Consider the following 22667-nt stretch of genomic DNA (forward strand, 5'->3'; position numbering starts at 1 on the left):
GATTTCCCTCAGCATCATTAGATGCTGTCTGTTAAACCCTGGTTTTTGTTCTGGGGTGTTCCCCCAGGTAGCAGAGTAGCTAAAGAACTTTCTCCTGGTCTTAAGCCTTAGCTCAAGGACCACCTCCCCAGTGAGGCTCACCCTCACTCCCAGCTTAAAATTACTCCCCCCAGCCCTTCCCTTACACTCTCAATTTCTTTTCTCTGTTCTCTCTCCTTTTTTTTAATAGCTCCTTTTGTCTTCTAACACAATATACAGTTTATTCCATCGCCTGTCTGTCACATGTTGGGACCAGGGATTTTTGTACCTTTAGTCAATGATATAGAACAGCCTGACACTGTGGTAACTCAGAAAATACCTGTTGCATTTGTTGTACTATTACAAGTGACATCTTTCCTTCACAAATTTGCAATCTAAGTTCAACTGTAGACCTAATAAGAAGTGAAAAACTATCAAGCAAAAAAAAGTTACGTTTATTATATGCAAGCAAAGACTTCTGTGTTCTTTCACCCAGCAAGGACGTCCTAACCGCCTCCCTGTTTCACTCTCAGAGCTAAAGATCACCTGTGCTTTTCATTGTCTTTGAAATCGCTTTGCATACGTAACTTCCCTTTTGCTTCCTCTGTCACTATTTTTGTTTCTGGCCTCCATTTTTCTTGTAGCATCTTATCTGGTACTTTGGTTCTAGCATCACCCACCATCACTACACTTCATACATCACTATCCAAAATGCATAATGTTTTTTTTTTTTTTGGCCATGCTGCATGGCTTGTGGGTCTTAGTTCCCCGACTAGGGATTGAACCCAGGCCGTTGGCAGTGACAACGTGCAGTCCTAACCACTGGACCGCCAGGGAAGTCTCTCAAAATGCATAATCGACTACATTACTCCTCCACGTAAAATCGCTCAGAGCTTCTCACAAGGACAAGGTTCACACTTCTTCAAATGGCACGGGAGATTATTGATGATCATGGTCATCTCCTGCTGTATGAAGAAGGCAGGTTTTAGATTTTACCTGTGGTTCAGAAAGTATCACAGGGTACCTCGGGCTGCTGTGCTATGTGAGAGGAGCTTCCTCTTCTGTCTACCTGGGGAACATTTAGTCAGCGAGAAGGATCGGGCTCAGGCATCATCACTTCTGTAAAACCTGCCCTGAGGTTTTCTCATCATCTAGTCCAGGGCCAATTCATCTATGCTTCTAGAGCATCCCAGAGGGTCAGACCCATGTGCCAATCCAGAGAAGAATCAATATCCATCTCCCTCATACATCGTGTGGTCCTTGGCCATCTCTGCCTGGCTTTTCATGGTACCTTTGGCATCTCTCAGTTGGTAAAGAATCTACCTGCAATGTCGGAGACCCCGGTTTGATTCCTGGATTGGGAAGATCCCCTGGAGAAGGGAAAGGCTACCCACTCCAGTATTGTGGCCTGGAGAATTCTATGGACAGTCCATGGGGTCGCAAAGAGTTGGACATGACGGAGTGACTTTCACTTTCACTGTGGCATCTAACACAGAGGGTGTTCACATGGTTTGTGGAAAGTCACTAAATGTTTATAGGGAGAAGCCCTGGGTTAGATGCTACATCCCTGAGCCATGTGCCAAAGGAGGTGTGTTAGCTGTGAGACAGCCTGGAGGTAAAGGTCATGAGCACCTAATAGCACACGTGGCGAGTGCAGCACTTGGGCACACAGCCCTGCTCGTGGACAGCCTGTGTTAACCCGTCCCTTCCAAAGATCTCACCACGTGTGTGTGCAGATTCCAGATGCTTTGTTAGCCATCACAATGTTTGTCTTTCTTGTAGCACACCTCAACTTTCCCTAGAGAACCCCATGGAACTAATAATAATGTCTCTTTTTAAGACTTGATCACTTCCCAAGTTTTCAGGGCTTACATTTTTCAAGTGAAGCATGATTGTAGCTGCAACTTCACGGTTTGTCTTAAAGTGCATTGCAACTTCTTAAACTTGAGAAATTAACTTTGTTTCAACATTCATATAAGATATCTTATAAAATTCCTCAACAAAAATAATATCAATAATAATACTTTTTAAAAATTATTCATCACTTCCTTTGGGGCCAGATATAGATTCTCCATGTATTTCCGCCTTGTACTTACCTGCCTAATTTAAGTGCAAAGCCAATTTCAGTGAGATAAAATAATTTCTTCCCCTCCATTCAAGGTATATCTTCATTCAATAATTATACCTCCACCCTGGCTCTGGGATTTATCAAAAAGATAATATATTTGTTATGTACATTCATTTTTCCAATACATATTACAAAATCAGCTTCTCTGGTTCATTTTTTTAAACTCAGAACTAATTCGTCAAAATATGTTAAGGTAGAAGTTACAAGGGTGAGATCTCCTGTCACCTGGGTTTTAATTCCAAACGATTTCAGCGTTAGTCTTTTTAAATTTGATTGATAGTGGGGAGAGTGTGCCTGGCTAGAGAGGAAAAAAGAGTTGGGATGAGATAAGAGAACAATTTCATAATGTTATTAAAGGCCTGGCAATAGGCTTTCCTGGTGGCTCAGTGGTAAAGAATCCGCCTGCCAATACAGGAAACGTGGGTTTGATCCCTGGGTCAGGAAGGTTCCCTGGGTCAGGAAGGTCCCCTGGAGAAGGAAATGGCAAGCCACTCCAGTATTCTTGCTGGGAGAATTTCATGGTCAGAGGAGCCTGGCAGGCTACAGTCCATGGAGTTGCAAAGAGTCAGACATGACTTAACGTCTAAACAACAATAATACAAGACTGGTGTGCTGTAAGAATGAAAATTGGCAGATATTCAGAAAAGAAGACACTGTATTCACTTGTTTATGTTATATTAGAATCTATTTGATTGTTCACAGGAAGAAACTAGAAGAAAAATAATCACATTTTTTTGGATTGTAAAGTTTCACTACTTATACAGATTTTAATGTATCATTTGTGTGGATTGATCTGGGTACAGTACTCAGTAATGACTCTGCTCCTGGAGAGGCTGACAAAAATGATTAACTGTTAATCTTCAGTTCTGTTTAATCTAAATCATTTCTATTTCCTTCTAAAATAACTGGCATCTAAAAATGAAAGGAAAAAAATGTTTCTTAAGTTTGCAGGACAGACATTTGGGAACAGAAGAGCTAACTCTTGATTACACGTGGAATTCTTGATCACATACAGAACTCCTATTCCATAAACAGTGCGTTCTTGATTACATACCAAAAAACAGGTGTGAGGAAAACCTACAGATAAACTCCACAGATAATACTAATACTATATTTTAATCAACATTTTTGTTTCAAACCGTTGGGACATCGAGGGAACTAATACAATTAAGGGAGGGGCTTCCGATTGCGGGACCAACTGTAATCACAGCCCAGAGGCCCTTATCTGGGGAAGAGGGGTAAGCTGTGCTGAACATTACTGAAATATAACTTTAGGAACTCTTATTTAATCTTGTGTAATTTGACAATGACATGGAAATATCGCATTCTTTATAATGATCATCAATCAGTATGACCTACCACGGTCAGGAGCTTCGGATGACTTCTCGGTCTGCAGGAAACAGAAAGAATAACGTCAAACAAAACAGAAACAGGTGGGAGTGGAGGAGGGTTAAAACAGAGAACTGGTAAATGTTGAATTAGCACCTTAGGAATTGGGCCAGAGAGAGTTCCATTTTAACATCCTACGATGGTCCTAATCAACCCCTTAGCGTTTGGGCATACACCTTATAGCATCGAATACTGAGAGCTGAGGGTCTTCTATTAATAACATAACAGATTATGAGATTTCATATCAGTGGAAGAAAATCTGATCATAAGATCTAGGTAAGCTGTTTTATTGTAAACTAAATCTTAGTTCATTATCTGTATAGTATTTTTCTTAGAAATGATCGTACGTTCTCTGAGGGCAGTGAACTTTGCTTTGCAATTCAGGTCCTACAAAAAGACATGGAGCAACTATTTCATGCCAGGCAAAATACCAAGCACTTTTACATAATTTATCTTGTTTGTCTCAAATTAAGACAAGGAAAAAGATGTTTTTTTAAAAATGTTTAACATTATTATGCATATATTCTAAAGTTAAAGACATGATCTTTAACTTTAGAAAGAAAGAAAAGAAACAACTTACCTTGGTTTTCTGACTCTCTCTCTGGACCTTCTAATGAAATCTTCCAACTGTTTATTTCTCTCTTCTAAACTGAAAGAAGAAACAACTGAAGTTTATGATTAAAATGGACTTTTCTAAGCTAACTTCACTGGAGGATTTGAGTAGATAAATTTAATGACGGTCAAGCTTTCTATACATCACCCACCCATCTTGTGTCTGCTCAGGCGTTCAGTTGTGTCCAGCTTTTCGGGACCCCATGGACTGTAGCCCATCAGGCTCCTCTGTCCATGGGATTTTACAGGCAAGAATACTGGAGGAGGTTACCATTCTCTCCTCCACATTTTCCCAACCCAGAGGTCAAAACTGTGTCTCCTGCCTCTCCTGTTTGGCCGGCAGATTCTTTACCACTGAGCCACCTGGAAAGACAGCTATATGGGAACATGGAATTCTTTCCTAGCAACTCAAATTATTTAATTAATTTTTCCCTTTAAAGTTTCCAGTGGTGAAGAAGGAGAGTGATCCCTCCTTCTCAGCCCTCTTTGCCCCCACATCCTGGACAACCACTTATCTGCTTTCTCGCACTATAGTTTTGTACCATCTAGAATTTGCTGTAATGAAATCTTACACTCAGCCTAATTATTTTGCAATTCACACACACTGTTGCACCTACCCAGAGGTCATTCATTTTTTTATTGCTGTATAGAATTCCACTGTGTGGCCAGGTCACAATTTGTCAGTCATCTCACCATTTGAGGGACATTTAGGTTGTTTCTAGGTTGGGGCTATTACAAATAAAGCTATCTTGAAATCCTCTTTTGTGTTAACACATGCGTCCTTTCTTCTTGGATCGATACACAGGAGTGGGTCGGCTGAATCATACATTGGGTGTATTTAACTTTTAAAGAAGGCACCAGATTGGTTTTTAAGAGGTTGTTCCATTTTACACTTCCACCAGCAGGCTATAAACATTGCAGTCGCTCCATGTCCTTGCCGATACCTGGCATGGTCAGTTTTTCAGGCAAGCTGATAGGTGTGTAGCGGTCTGCACTGGGGTTTAATTTGCCTATTAATGATGCTGACTGTCATTTCATGTGCTTACTTGTCATCCGTATATCTGTCTTCTTGGTGAAGTGTCTGTTCAAATCTTTGCCCATTTTAACGGGGTTGCTTTCTTATTCTTGGGTTTTGAGAGTCTGTTATATATTCTGGTTACAAGTTCTTTACCAGATATATGACTTGTACATATTCTTTCACATTAGTCTTTTCATTCTCTTAATAATGTCCATGGAAGAGCCAAAGTTTTTAATTTTGATGAAGTACGATTATCAAAATTTTCTTTTATGAATCATGTTTTTAGTATCATATTTAAATCACTGCCTAACCCAACATCAACCCAACATCAGAAATTTTTTCCTATATTTTGAGAATTTTTTATACTTTAGCTCTTTCATTTAGGAGAAGGCAATGGCACCCCACTCCAGTACTCTTGCCTGGAAAATCCCATGGGTGGAGGAGCCTGGTGGGCTGCAGTCCATGGGGTCACTAAGAGTCGGACACGACTGAGCAATTTCACTTTCACTTTTCACTTTCATGCATTGGAGAAGGAAATGGCAACCCACTCCAGTGTTCTTGCCTGGAGAATCCCAGGGACAGGAGAGCCTGGTGGGCTGCTGTCTATGGGGTTGCACAGACTCGGACACAACTGAAGTGACTTAGCAGTATCCATTTTGAGTTACTTTTGTATGTGATACAAGGTATAAATCAAAGTGTTTTTGTTGTTTTGTTTGTTTGCAAATGGATGGCCAACGATTTCAGCATCCTTTGCAAAGAATGTGTATATATATATATATATATACATACATATATGTGTATATATATATATATGTATAACTGAATCACTTTGTTGCTCAGCAGAAATTAACAGAACATTGTAAACCAACTATATTTCAATAAAACGTATTTAAAAGGTAAAAATAAAATCTAGATCAGCTTGGGGAGAAATAAGTCTTAACAATATTGAATCTGAAGATTTCTGAAATAACTACGCCTCCTTATATATTTGTCTTTATTTTATCTTTATATTATTGAATATATTATTTTGTATTTATATTGTCTTCTTTATTTTTTTTACACATCAAAGATAATTGTTTTATTTAAAAACAGAAATATTTATATGTTTGTTTGTGTTGCAGCCCTTATGGAAAAAAAATTTTTTTTAAGTCTTTTGATTTGAAATTCAATGTAAACAAGTATACAATCTTAAACCATAAATTCTATTTTTTTTCCTCTGTGTTTAAATGATTTGAAAGCTTTTGTTCTGTTCAAAGGGATCTGTGTATTTGAATTACAGTAACTTCTCAGTAACTTCTTCACTGGTTTTGTTTGTTTAGTCACTAAGTGGTCTCCAACTCTTTGGCGACCCCATGGATTGTAGCCTGCCAGGTTCCTCTGTCCGTGGGATTTCCCAGGCAAGAATACCGAAGTGGGTGGCCATTTCCTTCTCCATTCTTTATTTTTTAGTGAGGTAAAATTGGTATGCCAAAGAATGCTCAAGCTACCACACAATTGCACTCATCTCACACGCTAGTAAAGTAATGCTCAAAATTCTCCAAGCCAGGCTTCAGCAATACGTGAACCGTGAATTTCCAGATGTTCAAGCTGGTTTTAGAAAAGGCAGGGGAACCAGAGATCAAATTGCCAACATCCGCTGGATCATCAAAAAAGCAAGAGAGTTCCAGAAAAACATCTATTTCTGCTTTATTGACTATGCCAAAGCCTTCGACTGTGTGGATCACAATAAACTGTGGAAAATTCTGAAAGAGATGGGAATACCAGACCACCTGACCTGCCTCTTGAGAAACCTATATGCAGCTCAGAAAGCAACAGTTAGAACTGGACATGGAACAACAGACTGGTTCCAAATAGGAAAAGGAGTACATCAAGGCTGTATATTGTCACCCTGCTTATTTAACTTATATGCAGAGTACATCATGAGAAACGCTGGACTGGAAGAAACACAAGCTGGAACCAAGATAGCTGGGAGAAATATCAATAATCTCAGATATACAGATGACACCACCCTTACGGCAGAAAGTGAAGAGGAACTAAAAAGCCTCTTGATGAAAGTAAAAGAGGAGAGTGAAAAAGTTGGCTTAAATCTCAACATTCAGAAAACGAAGATCATGGCATCCGGTCCCATCACTTCATGGGAAATAGATGGAGAAACAGTGGAAACAGTGTCAGACTTTAGTTTTGGGGCTCCAAAATCACTGCAGATGGTGACTGCAGCCATGAAATCAAAAGACGCTTACTCCTTGGAAGAAAAGTTACGACCAACCTAGACAGCATATTCAAAAGCAGAGACATTACTTTGCCGACTAAGGTCCGTGCAGTCAAGGCTATGGTTTTCCCAGTGATCATGTATGGATGTGAGAGTTGGACTGTGAAGAAAGCTGAGCGCCGAAGAATTGACGCTTTTGAACTGTGGTGTTGGAGAAGGCTCTTGAGAGTCCCTTGGACTGCAAGGAGATCCAACCAGTCCATTCTGAAGGAGATCAGCCCTGGAATTTCTTTGGAGGGACTGATGCTGAAGCTGAAACTGAAAGTCCAATACTTTGGCCACCTCATGGGAAGAGTTGACTCACTGGAAAAGACTCTGATGCTGGGAGGGATTGGGGGCAGGAGGAGAAGGGGACGACCGAGGATGAGATGGCTGGATGGCATCATGGACTCGATGGACGTGAGTCTGAGTGAACTCCAGGAGATGGTGATGGACAGGGAGGCCTGGCATGCTGCGATTCATGGGGTCGCAAAGAGTCGGACACGACTGAGTGACTAAACTGAACTGAACTGACATTATATAAATCTCAGGTGTATGGCATTATAATTTGACCTCTGTATGCATTACTACAGAGCATTACCACCGGAAGTCCAGTCACCATCCATCACCACACAGCTCACCCCCTTCACCCGTCTCGCCGGCTCACCACTCCCTTCCCCTCGGGTAACCACCAACAGGTTCTCTGTATCGATTTTGCTTTTGTTCTGTGTGTGTGTTTTATCTACACTTTCTTTCAGTTATCTTGTAGTGAGTTAGCACTGTTTTAGGGGGTGTAAGATCAGACCTTTTGCTTAAGCTCTAATGACAGCAAGCGCTGTACAAATGAAATTGGGAGAAAGGTGGAGGAAAGAGCATGTAAGAAATAAAGAGAATAAATAAGTGGAAAAACTTTGCAGAGTTAAAAACACTATATTTGGAATATTTCACGCTGAATCTCAATAAATGAGAAAGTCTATTTGGTACGTGATACATTTCATTTGGGGTGCATTCAAAACCTTATGTGGATAAATTCTAAGGATAGCAAGGTTATTTTACTTGAACACTGCGGTGATAATCTTCTAAAATTCTTGGATGTTTCTCACTAATTCCTTAACCTCGCTCCCCACCCACCCACCCCCACGTCAAAGGGAGTTCTGAGAAGGAAAAGGAAATTCTGGGTATTCAAGTAATCCAGACATTAAACAGAATACATACATTATTGAAGAATGGTCTTTTTGACTTACAAAATGGCACATTTCCCTCTTTGTAGGAGTCTAAAAGATGAACTCAGCAAGTCAGAAAGTGACATACCAGCAAATGTTTACAAAGTTAAACATGCAGTTTTGGACTCACTGTGCAATCCGGGAGTGGGATATCACAAGCCTTTGGTCAGCACATTTGATGATTTCCTCATAAGATGTAACCTTGGGAAACATTAGCTAAGACAATTATTCTGTGATCGATTCTAGGATATTTACTTAGTTTTGTTCATTTTTTTTGCTTTTTAAGAATCTGCACAATTTGAAGTTCAATTATATGACTCCTGTGAATGAAGGTTTTACCACTGGCAGAACATCTTCCTTGTATTTTGAAATCAGGAATATGGATACAAATAGAACTGAAAAGTGCCTGTTCACCATGCTGGAAAAGTATCAAAAAATGGACAACTGTAGTGAGACAACTGTGATCCATACAAGTAGTATATGTGCCAACCCAGGGTCAGAGTCCACAATGCAGTTTTAAAAGGTAAACCAGAACACTCTGTTGGCAAGATTTAGAAAGACCCTCCAAGTGAAGTGGTAAGGCTAAGACTAAGAAATTGCTGATAACAGAAGGCTATATGCACACATACAGTTCTTTGCTAGCTTTTAACTAAAAGGATAATAACACAAAGTCATGATGAAGTGAATGGAATTGAGACAAATGTGTTATGTCATCCCTCAGATCCCTTTTTTGCATCCAAATTCTAACATTTTAATATTTGACATAGTTTAAAAAATATATGTGCGTAAGAAAATCTGTACCTTATTTATTAAGTTGCCTAAATTTCTTTGATACTTGTCATTTTCTTCAGTGAGTCTGTTGTAGTGGTCTTCTTTTGTCTCTAGAAGATTTCCCAACTTTGCAATCTATGGAGCGACATTGGCAAAAATGATAACTTGGAAACTGCCGTGAAAACCATGTATTGATGTTAAGAACAATGAGACCAGTGAGCTATACTTTATTTCAATATTCCCTTATGCTGATTTGTACCATAGGTGAATTGAGAGAGGCTGTTAGTTAGACTGCAGTTAGAACACATGAACAGAAATTTAAATGCTGTTTCAGCTTTTCTACATTTTAATACAATGAAATAGCTTTGCAAATAATTAGACACTTGCTAGTTAATACAAGTAGTTATTAGTCCCAAGTCTTTTCTTTCCGTTCATAACCAATGGATAGACTATCTTCCTTCCATATGTAACCAATGGATATTTGATTCTCTCTGAAGCACTGATGCGCTGCTTGATGATACGTTTTCAGGTTTCATCAATATTCTCACGTGTATAAATGAGAGTTTTTAAAAGGTCCAGCTCAACGTGTGTCACATTCTGACTTACGGTCCAATTTTTTTTCTTTGTTTTTGGGGTTTTTAAATTTTGGGGGGGGTCCAATTTTTATTTGCAAAAAATTAACATTAACAATTTAGACATTGTATTCTTGCATTAATAATTTAAAATTTGTATTTCTAAAAATGATATCTAGGATAAATTACCAAGAAAGAGTATTCACAAGTTCCCCCGCAGTTACCTTAATTTTCAAAGCAATTATAGAAGAAAAAGAACAGAAATGTCCCCTTTAAATAATAATGTTAAGAGTGGCCATTGATTTTCTAATGTTTATTTAAACATATTTATTTACATATGTTTACATGTCTGCCCTACAGGAAACAATGGCGGAACAAATTTTCTGCAGACACGGCAGCTTTCTTGCTCTTTCCCTTTACATAGATGTATTAATGGCGACCATATCAAATCGGGGTCCCATTCCTCTGCCTGCACATGTTATTTAAGGCAGGGAGTACAGATATTAACTCAGTTTAACAGATAAACCCAAGGTGACGAGAATTTAAAACGCTTTTTAAAGGACATGGCTAGAAGTAGAGAGAAGAGGGCGGCAGAGGCTGAGATTGTTTGCATCACTGACTCAACGGACATGAACCTGAGCAGACTCCGGGAGACAGTGGAGGACGGGGAAGCCTGGCGTGCTGCCGTCCATGGGGCCGCAAAGAGTGGGACACGACTTAGCGACTGAACACCACCACCTTGAACCTCTGTGTCTAGAGCAGCTCTTCCTTTCCTCTCCCTCCCTTTCCGTGTGCCAGTTCTTTATGGATTAGTATTTCTCACGCTTGGAGTTTTTGTCACGGTCAGCTTAATGTGCTTCTTTATCCTCTCAGGACTTGTGTACTCTCAAAGCTTGCTTTCAGATGGGTTCAGGTGAGACACCACGGACAGTGCCCGTTCCATGCCTCATGCAGTCAAGGGCACACCTCACCAATGCGGTTAAGCTGGACAAGAGGGCGCTGGTGTGGGTCATTAAAAGTTTCTTGTAAGTCTTGAACTTACAGGTTTTAGCAGCCATTCCTTATTTTATTCAGGGATGCAAGATGCAATTTTCTATAGGTGTGTCTTTCTGCTTTCTTTTAAGATTTTTTTTTTTAATGTGGACCATTTTTAAAGTCTCAGTTGAATTTGTTACAATACTGCTTCTGTTTTCTGTTTTGATTTTTTCGCCCACGAGGCATGTGGGATCTTAGCCCCCAACCAGGGATCCAACTGGCACCACCCTCATTGGAAGGCAAGGTCTTAACCACTGCACCATCAGGGAAGTCCCTCTTCTGCTTTTAACAGCTTACATTCTCCAACGAAGAACTCTCCCTCATCAGTTATTCGGTTCCTCTGAAATACCGTTTGTACAAGAAAGTCTGCAGCACATGTTAGAGGCAACATAGTGTGTCTGAGACACTGCCATTTGTGAGCGTTTTCTCACTTCAGCTTCCCACCCCAGGGGAGATCGGGTCCACTCCAAACCTCTTTTGTGCCTGAAGCTCAGAAGCTGCCGAGAGGGCCTGCCACCATTTCATCCGCTCCCTGCCAGCCCGTGAGCTCTCCTCTGGGCTTCTCCCACCTGGATGTCATGGGCTCCTCCTCTTTTTAAAAAGGTCCCCTTTAGTCCTTGCAAACAGCTATCTACATATCGCACCTTCTTTTCTAGATTCCTGGGAGGCAGGGCTTCTGTTTGATGTAACTTTCCATCAGTATCTCCATACTGACTAGCCTTGCTTACCCTTTCAAGGAAGTCAATAATTACCTATATAATGAAGAACATTAATGAAGCAGAAAGGAAGGAAACTGTAAGCCCTCACAGCATGGGCTTTTCCCTCTCTCTTATGCAATGAATTTAGTACAGAATGCTGACCTGTAACAATTTAGAAATACGATAGACTTCTCTAACCATGAAAAAAGAAATTATGGGGGCTTCCCTAGCGGCTCAGTGCTAAGAATCCACCTGCCAGTAGCAGGAGACACGGGTTCGATCCCTGGTCCGGGAAGATCCCACGTGCCGCGGAGCAACTAAGCCCGTGAGTTGCAACTACCGAAGCTGTACGCGCCTAGAGCCCGCGCACCTGGAGTCTGCTCTGCAGCAGAAGCACCGCCGCTGGAGAGGAGGCCCCGCTGGCCAGGACTGGAGGAAAGGCTGCGCAGCAGTGAAGACCCCGCGCAGCCAGAAAGAAACGAACGTTCCCAAAACAATTAAGTTAATTAACCTCTTTTTCATTATATAGTGGGATCCCATGGCAACCCACTCCAGTGTTCTTGCCTGGAGAATCCCAGGGATGGGGGAGCCTGGTGGGCTGCCGTCTATGGGGTCACACAGAGTCGGACACGACTGAAAAGACTTAGCAGCAGCAGCAGTGGGATCCAAATGGATTGTCACTTTCTAGATACCAGGATGTTTTAATTTTCTTCCCACAGATTTTTCCTCTTTTATCTGCTTTTATCTTCTTTTTTCCAGCTTTATCGATATATAGCTGATGCAACCGTTGCATAAGTTTCAGGTGTACAGCGTGTTGATTTGATACACTGATACATTGCAAAATGATTACCGCCATTAGCTCCATCCCTCCCACAATCACCACTCCCCTGTGATCGCTTTGGGTGCCATCCAAAGGACGTGTGCCGTTTCCCTGGCACCCCCTTAATCGCGATTGCTGTAAACACCTACTGCTCTAAGAATGGTGGTCGTATGTGCCACAATATAAATGTTCTTCATTCACTATTGGAAACTTGCACATACTTGAAAATTTCTGCATTTTGAAAGAAAAAAAACTTCTAAACAGAAATCAGGCGGGACAGTATCTAAAATTTCAAAACCCGAGAGTGCAAACTTCAGTTCTATATTTGTGGGGGTGAATAATACTGCTACTATGCCAGCATGTGACGGGAGCAAAGTTTTTGAAGGCAGATCATTTCCATAACTCGTTATTAAGACAGTGTTGTGAATAAAAAGGCTAGCAAAGCAAGGAAAGGTGTTCCTTACCAAAAAATCAAGCTCCTTGCTTAGGTTGTGGTGCCGGTTCAGTTCGGCTGCCAGGGCAACAGGCGCGTCTCTGACGTTCTTGGCTTCCTCGGAGTCACATCCTGTAACCTGCGATGAAACATGCCTGTGTTAGCTTCCAATATGTTCACTTTCCTTGGGACGTTTGACAGCGAATATGCTATCAGTGAAGCCATCAGAGAGCTCTCCAGTGGCTTCAATAACAGAAAGCTTTCAATGTAAGATCTAAAATTGCATTTTTGTATGTTAGAGAAACAGGACACAGTGAATGTTTAACTCACCCCAGGAACCTGATGTTGACATGATTTTTCATTAGCAAGTAACTCTCTGAAAGCTGAGATTTTGTCTTTATGTTTCAGCAGCTAAGGAAAAAGGCATTTTCTATTTCAGAGACAGAGAGGAAATAAGACTACATTCAGTAACATTTCTAATAAAATCATCAAACCATGCACAGCCCAATCCCCGTCTCAAAGGTGTCTTGTATTTTGAGCTCCTGTGTAGCAGAGTTCATACAACATGCCTGAGACTGCTGTCCCCAGAAAGGCCTGCTCGCCAAGGTGCCCCCTGACTGGCTTCTAGGAACCTGGATTGTGGGAGGGTCTCCATCATTTCCCGATATGAAGTCTCACTGTGTCTAAGCTATTTGCACAGAGAATGTGGTTTACGCTGAACGTCTCTTTCCGCTGGGAGAGTCTGGGATTTCGGTACGTGGCAGGCAGAGGGTGCCTGTCTACGCGACCAGCCTCCGATAGAAACCTTGGACACTCAGTCTCCAGAGAGCTTCCTTGGGAACACTTCACATGGGCTGTACCGCTCACTGCCAAGGAAGGGAAGGGCACCTGGTTTCCTCTGGACTTTGCCCCACGTGCTTTCCCCTTTTGCTGGTTTTGCTCTGAATCCTCTCGCAGTAATAATACCTCATAACTGGGAAGATGACTGTGTGCTGAGTCCTGTGAGTCCTGTAAGTCACCAAACATGAGGGAGGGCTTGGGAGCTCCGCAGAGCTTATCCTAATACCCAATTGCTTTTATAGCCAGGCTATTAAAACTCTGCTTTAAAGAAAAAAATTAGCCAATTTTTTCTAGATACAATTTTGTATCATCTCTTGTTTGTTCCATATAACAATGATAGATCTTTAATATTCAATATCCTACCTCCTCCATATATCAGTGATAAAGTATGCTGTACAGAATTTTTTTTTATTATGAACAGTTTCGAAAAAACTTTAATGAAGCCCCATGTAACTATTACTCAGCTCCAACTATTGACAGTTAATGATCAATCTTGTATCATTTAATACCCCAAGCATTTGCTCCTCCCTGCAACTCCCTTCACTCAATCAATGGCACATCACATTATTTTGTCTGCCAATATTACAGTGCTGACACAGAGATTCACCAGGAGAACATAAATATCTGAAACTGTATTTCTGAAACATCCCTCTTGGGCTTCCCTGGTGGCTCAGATGGTAAAGAATCTGCTTGCAATGTGGGAAACCTGGGTTCGACCCCTGGTTTGGGTATGGCAACCCACCCCATTATTCTTGTCTGGAGAATTCCCATGGACAGAGGAGCCTGGCGTGCCACAGTCCATGGGGTGGCAAAGAGTCAGACACGACTGAGCAGCTAAGCACAGCATCCCTTTTGAACCCTCAACTAGGCTTCCTTTTGAAGGCTGGTTTAAGAAGTGGAGACCAGTAGCTTTTCTCCGTGCCTGTTTATCCTTGGTCCTTTTCTCCGTAGGTTAGCCAGAAGGTAAGTTCCCCAGAGCACTTGCAACAAATCTCCTGTCCACCTCACAGTTCAGAGAAGTCATTTCCTGCTAGTACAGAATTGAAATTGAATCCCAGATTTACTATTCAGTCAAGTAAACTGGTCACTTCTGTTTTCCTCTCGATTAAAAATGGCTCCTGTTCCAGCCCTGTTATCACTTTCCCTACTGAGAGTCACAGCATGCTGGCAAAAGTCCTTTAGAAAGAGGTTACCATTACAACCATTACCCCGACCGTGGTTTGGCCTCAGGCTAAACTACAGTGAAGGAACACAGCCCCACCTATCAGCAGAACATGGGATTAAAGATTTACTGAGCATGGCCCCGCCCACCAGAGCAAGACCCAATTTCCCCACAGCCAGTCCCTCCCATCAGGAAGCTTCCACAAGCCTCTTATCCTCATCCATCAGAGGGCAGACAGACTGAAAACCACAACCATGGAAAACTAACCAAACTGATCACACGGACCACAGCCTCGACTAACTCAATGAAACTATGAGCCATGCCATGCAGGGCCACCCAAGAAAGACGGGTCATGGTGGAGAGTTCTGACAAAACGTGGTCCACTGGAGAAGGGAATGGCAAACCACTTCAGCATTCTTGCCTTGAGAAACCCATGAATAGTGTGAAAAGACAAAAAGATATGACCCTGAAAGATGAACTTCCCAGGTCCACAAGTGCCCAGTATGCCACTGGAGAAGAGCAGAGAAACAGCTCCAGAAGGAATGAAGAAGCTGAGCCAAAGAGGAAACAAGACCCAGCTGTGGATGTGTCTGGTGGTGAAAGCAAAGTCCGATGCTGAAATGAACAGTATTGCATAGAAACCTGGAATGTTAGGTCCATGAATCAAGGCAAATTGGAAGTGGTCAAACAGGAGATGGCAAGACTGAACATCAACATTCTAGGAATCAGTGAACTAAAATGGACCAGAATGGGTGAATTTAACTCAGAGGACCATTATATCTACTACTGTGGGCAAGACTCCCTTAGAAAAAATGGAATAGGCCTCATAGTCAACAAAAGAGTCCAAAATGCAGTACTTGGGTGCAATCTCAAAAATGACTATGATCTCTGTTCATTTCCAAGGCAAACCATTCAGTATCACAGTAATCTAAGTCTATGCCCCAACCAGTAATGCCAAAGAAGCTGAACAGTTCTATGAAGAACTATAAGACCTTCTAGAACTAACACCAAAAAAAGATGTCCTTTTCATTACAGGACTGGGATGCAAAAGTAGGAAGTCAAGATACCTGGAATAATAGGCAACTTTGGCCTTAGAGTACAAAATGAAGCAGGGCAAAGGCTATCAGAGTTTTGCCAAGAGAACCCACTGGTCACGCAAATACCCCCTTCCAACAACACAAGAGAAGACTCTACACATGGACATCACCAGATGGTCAATACCCAAATCAGATTGATTATATTCTTTGCAGCCAAGATGGAGAAACTCTTTTTAGTCAGCAAAAACAAGACCGGGAGCTGACTGTGGCTCAGATCATGAACTCTTTATTGCCAAATTCAGATTTAAATTGAAGAAAGTAGGGAAAACCACTAGACCATTCAGTTTAGTTCAGTTCAGTTGCTCAGTCATGTCCGACTCTTTGTGACCCCATGAATTGCAGCACGCCAGGCCCCCCTGTCCATCACCAACTCTCGGAGTTTACTCAAACTCACTTCCATAGAGTCGGTGATGCCATCTAGCCATCTCATCCTCTGTCGTCCCCTTCTCCTCCTGCCCCCAATCCCTCCCAGCATCAGAGTCTTTTCCAACGAGTCAACTCTTCACATGAGGTGGCCAAAGTACTGGAGTTTCAGCTTTGGCATCATTCCTTCCAAAGAACACCCAGAACTGATCTCCTTTAGAATGGACTGGTTGGATCTCCTTGCAGTCCAAGGGACTCTCAGGTAAGGTAAGGTGAAGTCGTTCAGTTGTGTTCGACTCTTTGTGACCCCGTGGACTGTAACCTACTAGGCTTCTCCGTCCATGGGATTCTCCAGGCAAGAATACTGGAGTGGATTGCCATTTCCTTCTCCAGGGGATCTTCCCGACCCGGGGATCGAACCTGGGTCTCCTGCATTGGAGGCAGATGCTTTAACTCTCAGGTATGACCTAAATGAAATCCCTTACGATTATACAGTGGAAGTGAGAAATAGATTCAAGGGATTAGATCTGATAGCCAGAGTGCCTGAAGAACTATGGACAGAGATTCATTTAGAAAAGGCAGAGGAACCAGAGATCAAATTGCCAACATCAGTTGGATCATAGAAAAAGCAAGAGAATTCCAAAAAAGCATCTACTTCTGCTCCATTGACTACGCTAAAGCCTTTGACTGTATGGATCATGACAAGCTGTGGAAAATTCTTAAAGAGATCAGAACATCAGAGCACCTTACCTGTCTCCTGCAAAACCTGTATGCAGGTCAAAAAGCAACAGTTAGAACCAGACATGGAACAATGGACTGGTTTCAAATCGGGAAAGGAGTACGTCAAGGCTGTATCCTGTAACCCTGCTTATTTAACTTATATACAGAGTACATCAAGCAAAATGCTGGGCTGGATGAAGCACAAGCTGGAATCAAGATTACCAGGAGAAATATCAGTAACCTCAGATATGCAGATGACACCACCCTTATGGCAGAAAGCAAAGAGGAACTAAAGAGCCTCTTGATGAAAGTGAAAGAGGAGAGTGAAAAAGCTGGCTTAAAACTCAACATTCACAAAATGAAGATCATGGCATCAGGCCCTATCACTTCATGACAAATAGATGGGGAAACTATGGAAACAGTGACAGACTTTATTTTCTTGGACTCCAAAATCACTGCAGATGGTGACTGCAGCCGTGAAATTGAAAGACACTTGCTCCTTGGGAAGAAAAACTATGACCAACCTAGACAGCGTATTAAAAAGCAGAACAGAGACATTATTTTGTCAACAAAGTTTTGTCTGGTCAAAGCTATGGTTTTTCTAGTATTCATGTATGGATGTGAGAATTGGATCATAAAGAAGGCTGGAAGTGTTAGTCGCTCAGTCATGCCCGACTCTTTGAGACCCCATGGACTGCAGCCCAGCAGGCTCTTCTGTCCATGGGATTTTCCAGGCAAGGATATTGGAGTGGGTTGTCATTTCCTTCTCCAGGGGATCTTCCCAACCCAGGGATTGAACCTGGGTCTCCTGCACTGCAGACAGATTCTTTACCGATTGAGCTACAAGGGAAGCCATAAGGAAGGCTGAGCGCCGAAGAATCGATGTTTTTGAACTATGGTGCTGGAGAAGACTGTGCAAAGAGATCAAACCAGTAAATCCTAAAGGAAATCAATCCTAAATAGTCACTGGGAGAACTAAAGCTCCAATACTTTGGCCACTTGATGCAAAGAACTGACTCATTAGAAAAGACCCTGATGCTGGGAAAGATCGAAGGTGGGAGGAGAAGGGGACGACAGAGGATGAGATAGTTGGATGGCATCACTGACGCAATGGACTCGAGTTTGAGCAAGCTGCGGGATCTGGTGATGAACAGGGAAGCCTGGCGTGCTGGAGTCTGTGGGGTTGCAAAGAGTGGAACACCACTGTGCAACTGAACAACAACACTTAGCTGGCTCTCCTAATTCTCTCTCTCCAGCTCTGCACCACTAACCAAGAAAAGACTGAGTGAAGAAGTCCCAAGGGCCTTTTCCTTACTTGTCTCACTTGAGAAATAAAATCTGTTTCCAATGTATCCACTATTCCAAGTGATAAAGTTTGTAATAACTGTGTGCTGTGCTTAGTCGCTCAGTAGTGTCTGACTCTGAGACCCCCAGGCTCCTCTGTCCATGGGATTCTCTAGACAAGAATACTCAAGGGTTGCAATGTCCTCCTCCAGAGGATCTTCCTAACCCAGGGATCAAACCCATCTCCCGCATTGCAGGTGGATTATTTACTGTCTGAGCCCAGGAAAGCCCACGAATACTGGAATAGGTAGCCTATCCCTTCTCCAGGGAATCTTCCTGACCAAGGAATGGAACAGCGGTCTCCTGCATGGCAGGTGGATTCTCTATCAGGTGAGCTATGAAGGAAGCCCTCTGCTGCTGCTGCTGCTGCTGCTGCTGCTGCGTCGCTTCAGTCGTGTCCGACTCTGTGTGACCCCATAGACGGCAGCCCACCAGGCTCCCCTGTCCCTGCGATTCTCCAGGCAAGAACACTGGAGTGGGTTGCCATTTCCTTCTCCAATAGGAATGTCAAAATATACCTATCTTCAGGAATCAGTGGTACCATTAAAAGTGAAAAGATACTCATACCAGTTTTTGGGTAGATGAATGGGATTTTCTAATACATACTTAGGTCATAAAACAAGTCAAGTGTTGAACAAAAGGCCTTCTTAGAGTCAAAGTAAAGTTAATCTTGTCCCCTGAAATAATTATTTTAAAAAATCCAAAGTTTTAGGAGCCTCTTTATACTTTTACAGTAGCTTTTTTTTACTTTTTCACTAAAAATGATATAATTTTTAGAATGAAGAATACTTACCTCTTTATCTAAAATTTTCTTTTTAAGATGAAAACTCTTCAATTTTTGTGGCATGATATCACTAACTTTCTCATTCTCTTTGAAATGTTCAGCATCAGGATTGATGAAGTCCTAAGGGTAACATTTTGAGAAGCTCTATTAAAAAGTTTTCGGTAAAATTAAAAGGATGAAGAGTGGAATACAAATTAAATGTCCTGTGCAAAAGAAGAGGCCAAACAAAAGAAGGAAGAAAAATATTGAACTCAATTCTTCAGTTACTCATCATAAGACATCTAATAACAGGTTAATGCGGAAATAATTCATTTAGATTCACATTTGCATATAAATTGTAAGTGGGACAAATTCAGATAATTGCTGGAAGCTAATACACATCGATAATAACTATACATGACTACACACTCATAGATACATCTCCTCTTAGCCTAGTTAGTTTAAAAAATCCAAATTTTAGACTAATTGTTATACCTGACACCAGAACAATCAGACATCTTTAATAATATTGAAACTCTAGACATTTCAGTGGCCTCCGGAATGAAGATACTTGTACAGTGAAGACCCTTGTAACCTAAGGGGCAAAAGTGCACGCATTAGAGTCAGACTACCTGGGTTTGGATCTGAGTTCTGCCAGTTAGAGCTTCCCTGGTGGCTCAGTGGTAAAAAATCTGCCTGCCAATGCAGGAGTTACGGGTTCAATCTTTGTGCTGGGAAGATCCCCTGGGGAAACAAACGGTGATCCACTCCAGTATTCTTGCCTGGGAAATCCCATGGGCAGAGGAGCCTGGTGGGCTACAGTCCATGGGGTCACAGAGTCAGACACAACTGATAGACTGAGCACAGCAGAAAGCGTTTACTGCAGCTCTGAAATGGAATGGAAATTCATTCTGCCACTTAACTTATGCGAGACTTTGAACAAGAAACTCAACTATTCTAAGCCTGTTTGTTTTTCCATGTTAAAAAAAAAAGCCTGATAATATATATATTTTTTAATGGTGTAAGAGTTGAATGAGGTAACCCATGAAAAGCAGGGTCAATTTAAATGCCTCCAAGGACAAGGTGGGCAGCCAGCAAATATTTGTCCAGTGCCTATTAGAGGCTTACCCTGTATTAGCAGAGGGCATATCACATATCAAGTCTCTGATCTTGAAGCCTTGAGCAAACAGGTATTTGTTTGGCCTGGAATGAGATCACTAAGCAGAGGGCTGATGGATGGTTCACTCCATCACTGAGGGGTCTGGGAGAGAAGCAGCAGCCAGCAGATAAGACTGAGAAAGAACAGCAGCATCCACTGAGATGAGAGAAAATCAAGCAGATATGGTAAGAAAGCAGATGTCTGAAGGCCCAGGGGTGATGGAAGAGGTTCTAGCAAGAAGCATTGGTGACACGTTCAAATTCAAACATTATAATATAAGACAAAACTTCAGGTGGATACAGTCTTTGGGCTGTGATCTCAATTTGTGATCTCTGCTAAAATGACTTAGCTTGGTTTCCAGCCTTCAATAAAAGCTGGCATTCAACGAATTTCAGCTGAAAGACAATAGGAATAAAGGTTGTGTCAGGTCAAGAACACAGTGAACCCACATTGCCAAATTTTGGCTCAGAGGAGTGTATGTAAGATCAAAGAAATGTACAGTAATCAGAGGGAAGAGGAAGAAAGGGAGTTCAATGATTTGAGAAGCTGTTCCAAACATCATGCCCTTCAAATGTGCTCTCATTAAAATGTAGGGTTTGTCACTTCCCAGGGCAGCAGCGAATACCACTTCAGCTAAGGCTGAGAAAGGAAAATTTCCTTGGCCAGGTCACACAGCCAAGAGGTGGAGAGACCATGTCTGGAACTCACTGGACACTAACTTGATTTTTCATTCTTCCCGTGTACACAGCTCCACACTGCCCACCCTGCCCCAAAGCTGCACTTTAGATCAGACTGGGTAAGCAGCGCACTCACGGGAACTCATCACTAGGAGCAGCCGGCCTGGAGCCCAAGACTACTGCTCGGAGGGAGTTTTCCTAACATGTGGAAAGCACTGAAGAATGGGTTTTGCCTGAAGTTCTTATTTTTTTCAGTCCTCGTACGTTATCTTACTATTGATTTGTGGGAATTAGGTGATGAAAAAAGACAGAATGAAGCAGTGGGAAGAAGGAAGGGCTGGTTGGTTGGTTGAAGCATCTGTATCAGTCAGTTCAGTCGCTCAGTCGTGTCCGACTCTTTAGAACCCCGTGGACTGCAGCATGCTAGGCTTCCCTGTCCAATCTGTATCATTCCTTCCGTAATTTTTCTTTCATAACCTGATTGTCCAACCTTGATATTTCTAATAAAAATATGATTTTTGTATAATTAGCTGATGTGGGAGAAGTTCTACCATCAGACCCAGAAGATTGAGAATTCTGGATGTTGGCTGTGAAGTTCTTTTCATGTCTGGGGGGTTTGTGCTCCCTTCTTCACAAGGCGAGTGATTTGGGAACAAATTAAAATGTGTCATCTTTGTATCCTACATATACACAATTCAGACTTGTCACAATAAAGACAAAGAATCTGGATTACTTTTTAGGTAAAATGCTGAATAAAATATCACTCTTCAAAACTCAAAGCAGTGGTTCTCAAACTTTTTGATTTTCAGGATGCTTTCATATTCTTAAAAATTATTGAGGATATCCCAAAGCTTTTGTTTGCTAGGCTGTATCTGTCAATATTTATTGCATTAGAAATCACAGCTGTGAACATCAAAAATATTGATTTACAAATTCATTTAAATAACAATATTTATTGTATTAGAAATACAATATCTACATTTATAAATATTTATTGTTAGAATTTATTTTATATTTATCAGTATTCATTGTATTAGAAATTACAACTGAGAACATTCAAAAATATTTATTTACTAATTCATTTAAACAACAATAAATCTATTATGTCAGTATAAGTGACAATTTAATACAAAATTACCACATTTGTCAAAATGAAAAATTAGTGAAAAGTGGGAATGTTTACACTTTCTGCAAATATTTTTAATGCTGGCTTAATAGAAGACAGCAGGACTCTCCACTGTGCTTTTCACATTCCATCAGCCATGAAAGCAACTACACCGTCACACGGCACATGGCTTCACTGGAAAACTCCACTGTGCACTTGGGAAAGAATGAGAGTGAAAAAGGCAATGATGTCTTCATATTACCATGAAAATGCTTCAACATCAAAGATGCTCCAGAACACACATCGAGAAAATGGACCTAAAGTTTAATGAAAAGCAAAACTAGAAGTTAAAAAAAAAAAAAATGGATTAGTCAAGATGGAGCAAAAAAAGAAAAGTGAGTGAAAGTGAAGAGTGAAGTCACTCAGTCATGTCCGACTCTTTGCGACTCGTGGACTGTAGCCCACCAAGCTC

At 41.5% G+C, this 22667-nt stretch overlaps 1 protein-coding gene across 1 annotated transcript in view; it reads right to left on the reverse strand.

Annotated features, from left to right (window-relative positions):
* CAGE1 (cancer antigen 1) overlaps positions 2855 to 22667 on the reverse strand; it is a 39743-nt gene continuing 19930 nt past the window's right edge. The window contains exons 4-11 of the mRNA XM_018039048.1: positions 21623 to 21770; positions 19285 to 19397; positions 13296 to 13376; positions 12997 to 13104; positions 9438 to 9542; positions 8767 to 8837; positions 4116 to 4184; positions 2855 to 3536 (exon numbers count right to left, since the gene is read on the reverse strand). Of these exons, the coding sequence (XP_017894537.1) occupies positions 3488 to 3536; positions 4116 to 4184; positions 8767 to 8837; positions 9438 to 9542; positions 12997 to 13104; positions 13296 to 13376; positions 19285 to 19397; positions 21623 to 21770 (744 nt within the window). The 3' untranslated portion in view covers positions 2855 to 3487. The remainder of the gene's footprint in view (positions 3537 to 4115; positions 4185 to 8766; positions 8838 to 9437; positions 9543 to 12996; positions 13105 to 13295; positions 13377 to 19284; positions 19398 to 21622; positions 21771 to 22667) is intronic.

Source organism: Capra hircus, chromosome 23 (genome assembly GCF_001704415.2).
Source record: "Capra hircus breed San Clemente chromosome 23, ASM170441v1, whole genome shotgun sequence".
Taxonomy (NCBI): domain Eukaryota; kingdom Metazoa; phylum Chordata; class Mammalia; order Artiodactyla; family Bovidae; genus Capra; species Capra hircus.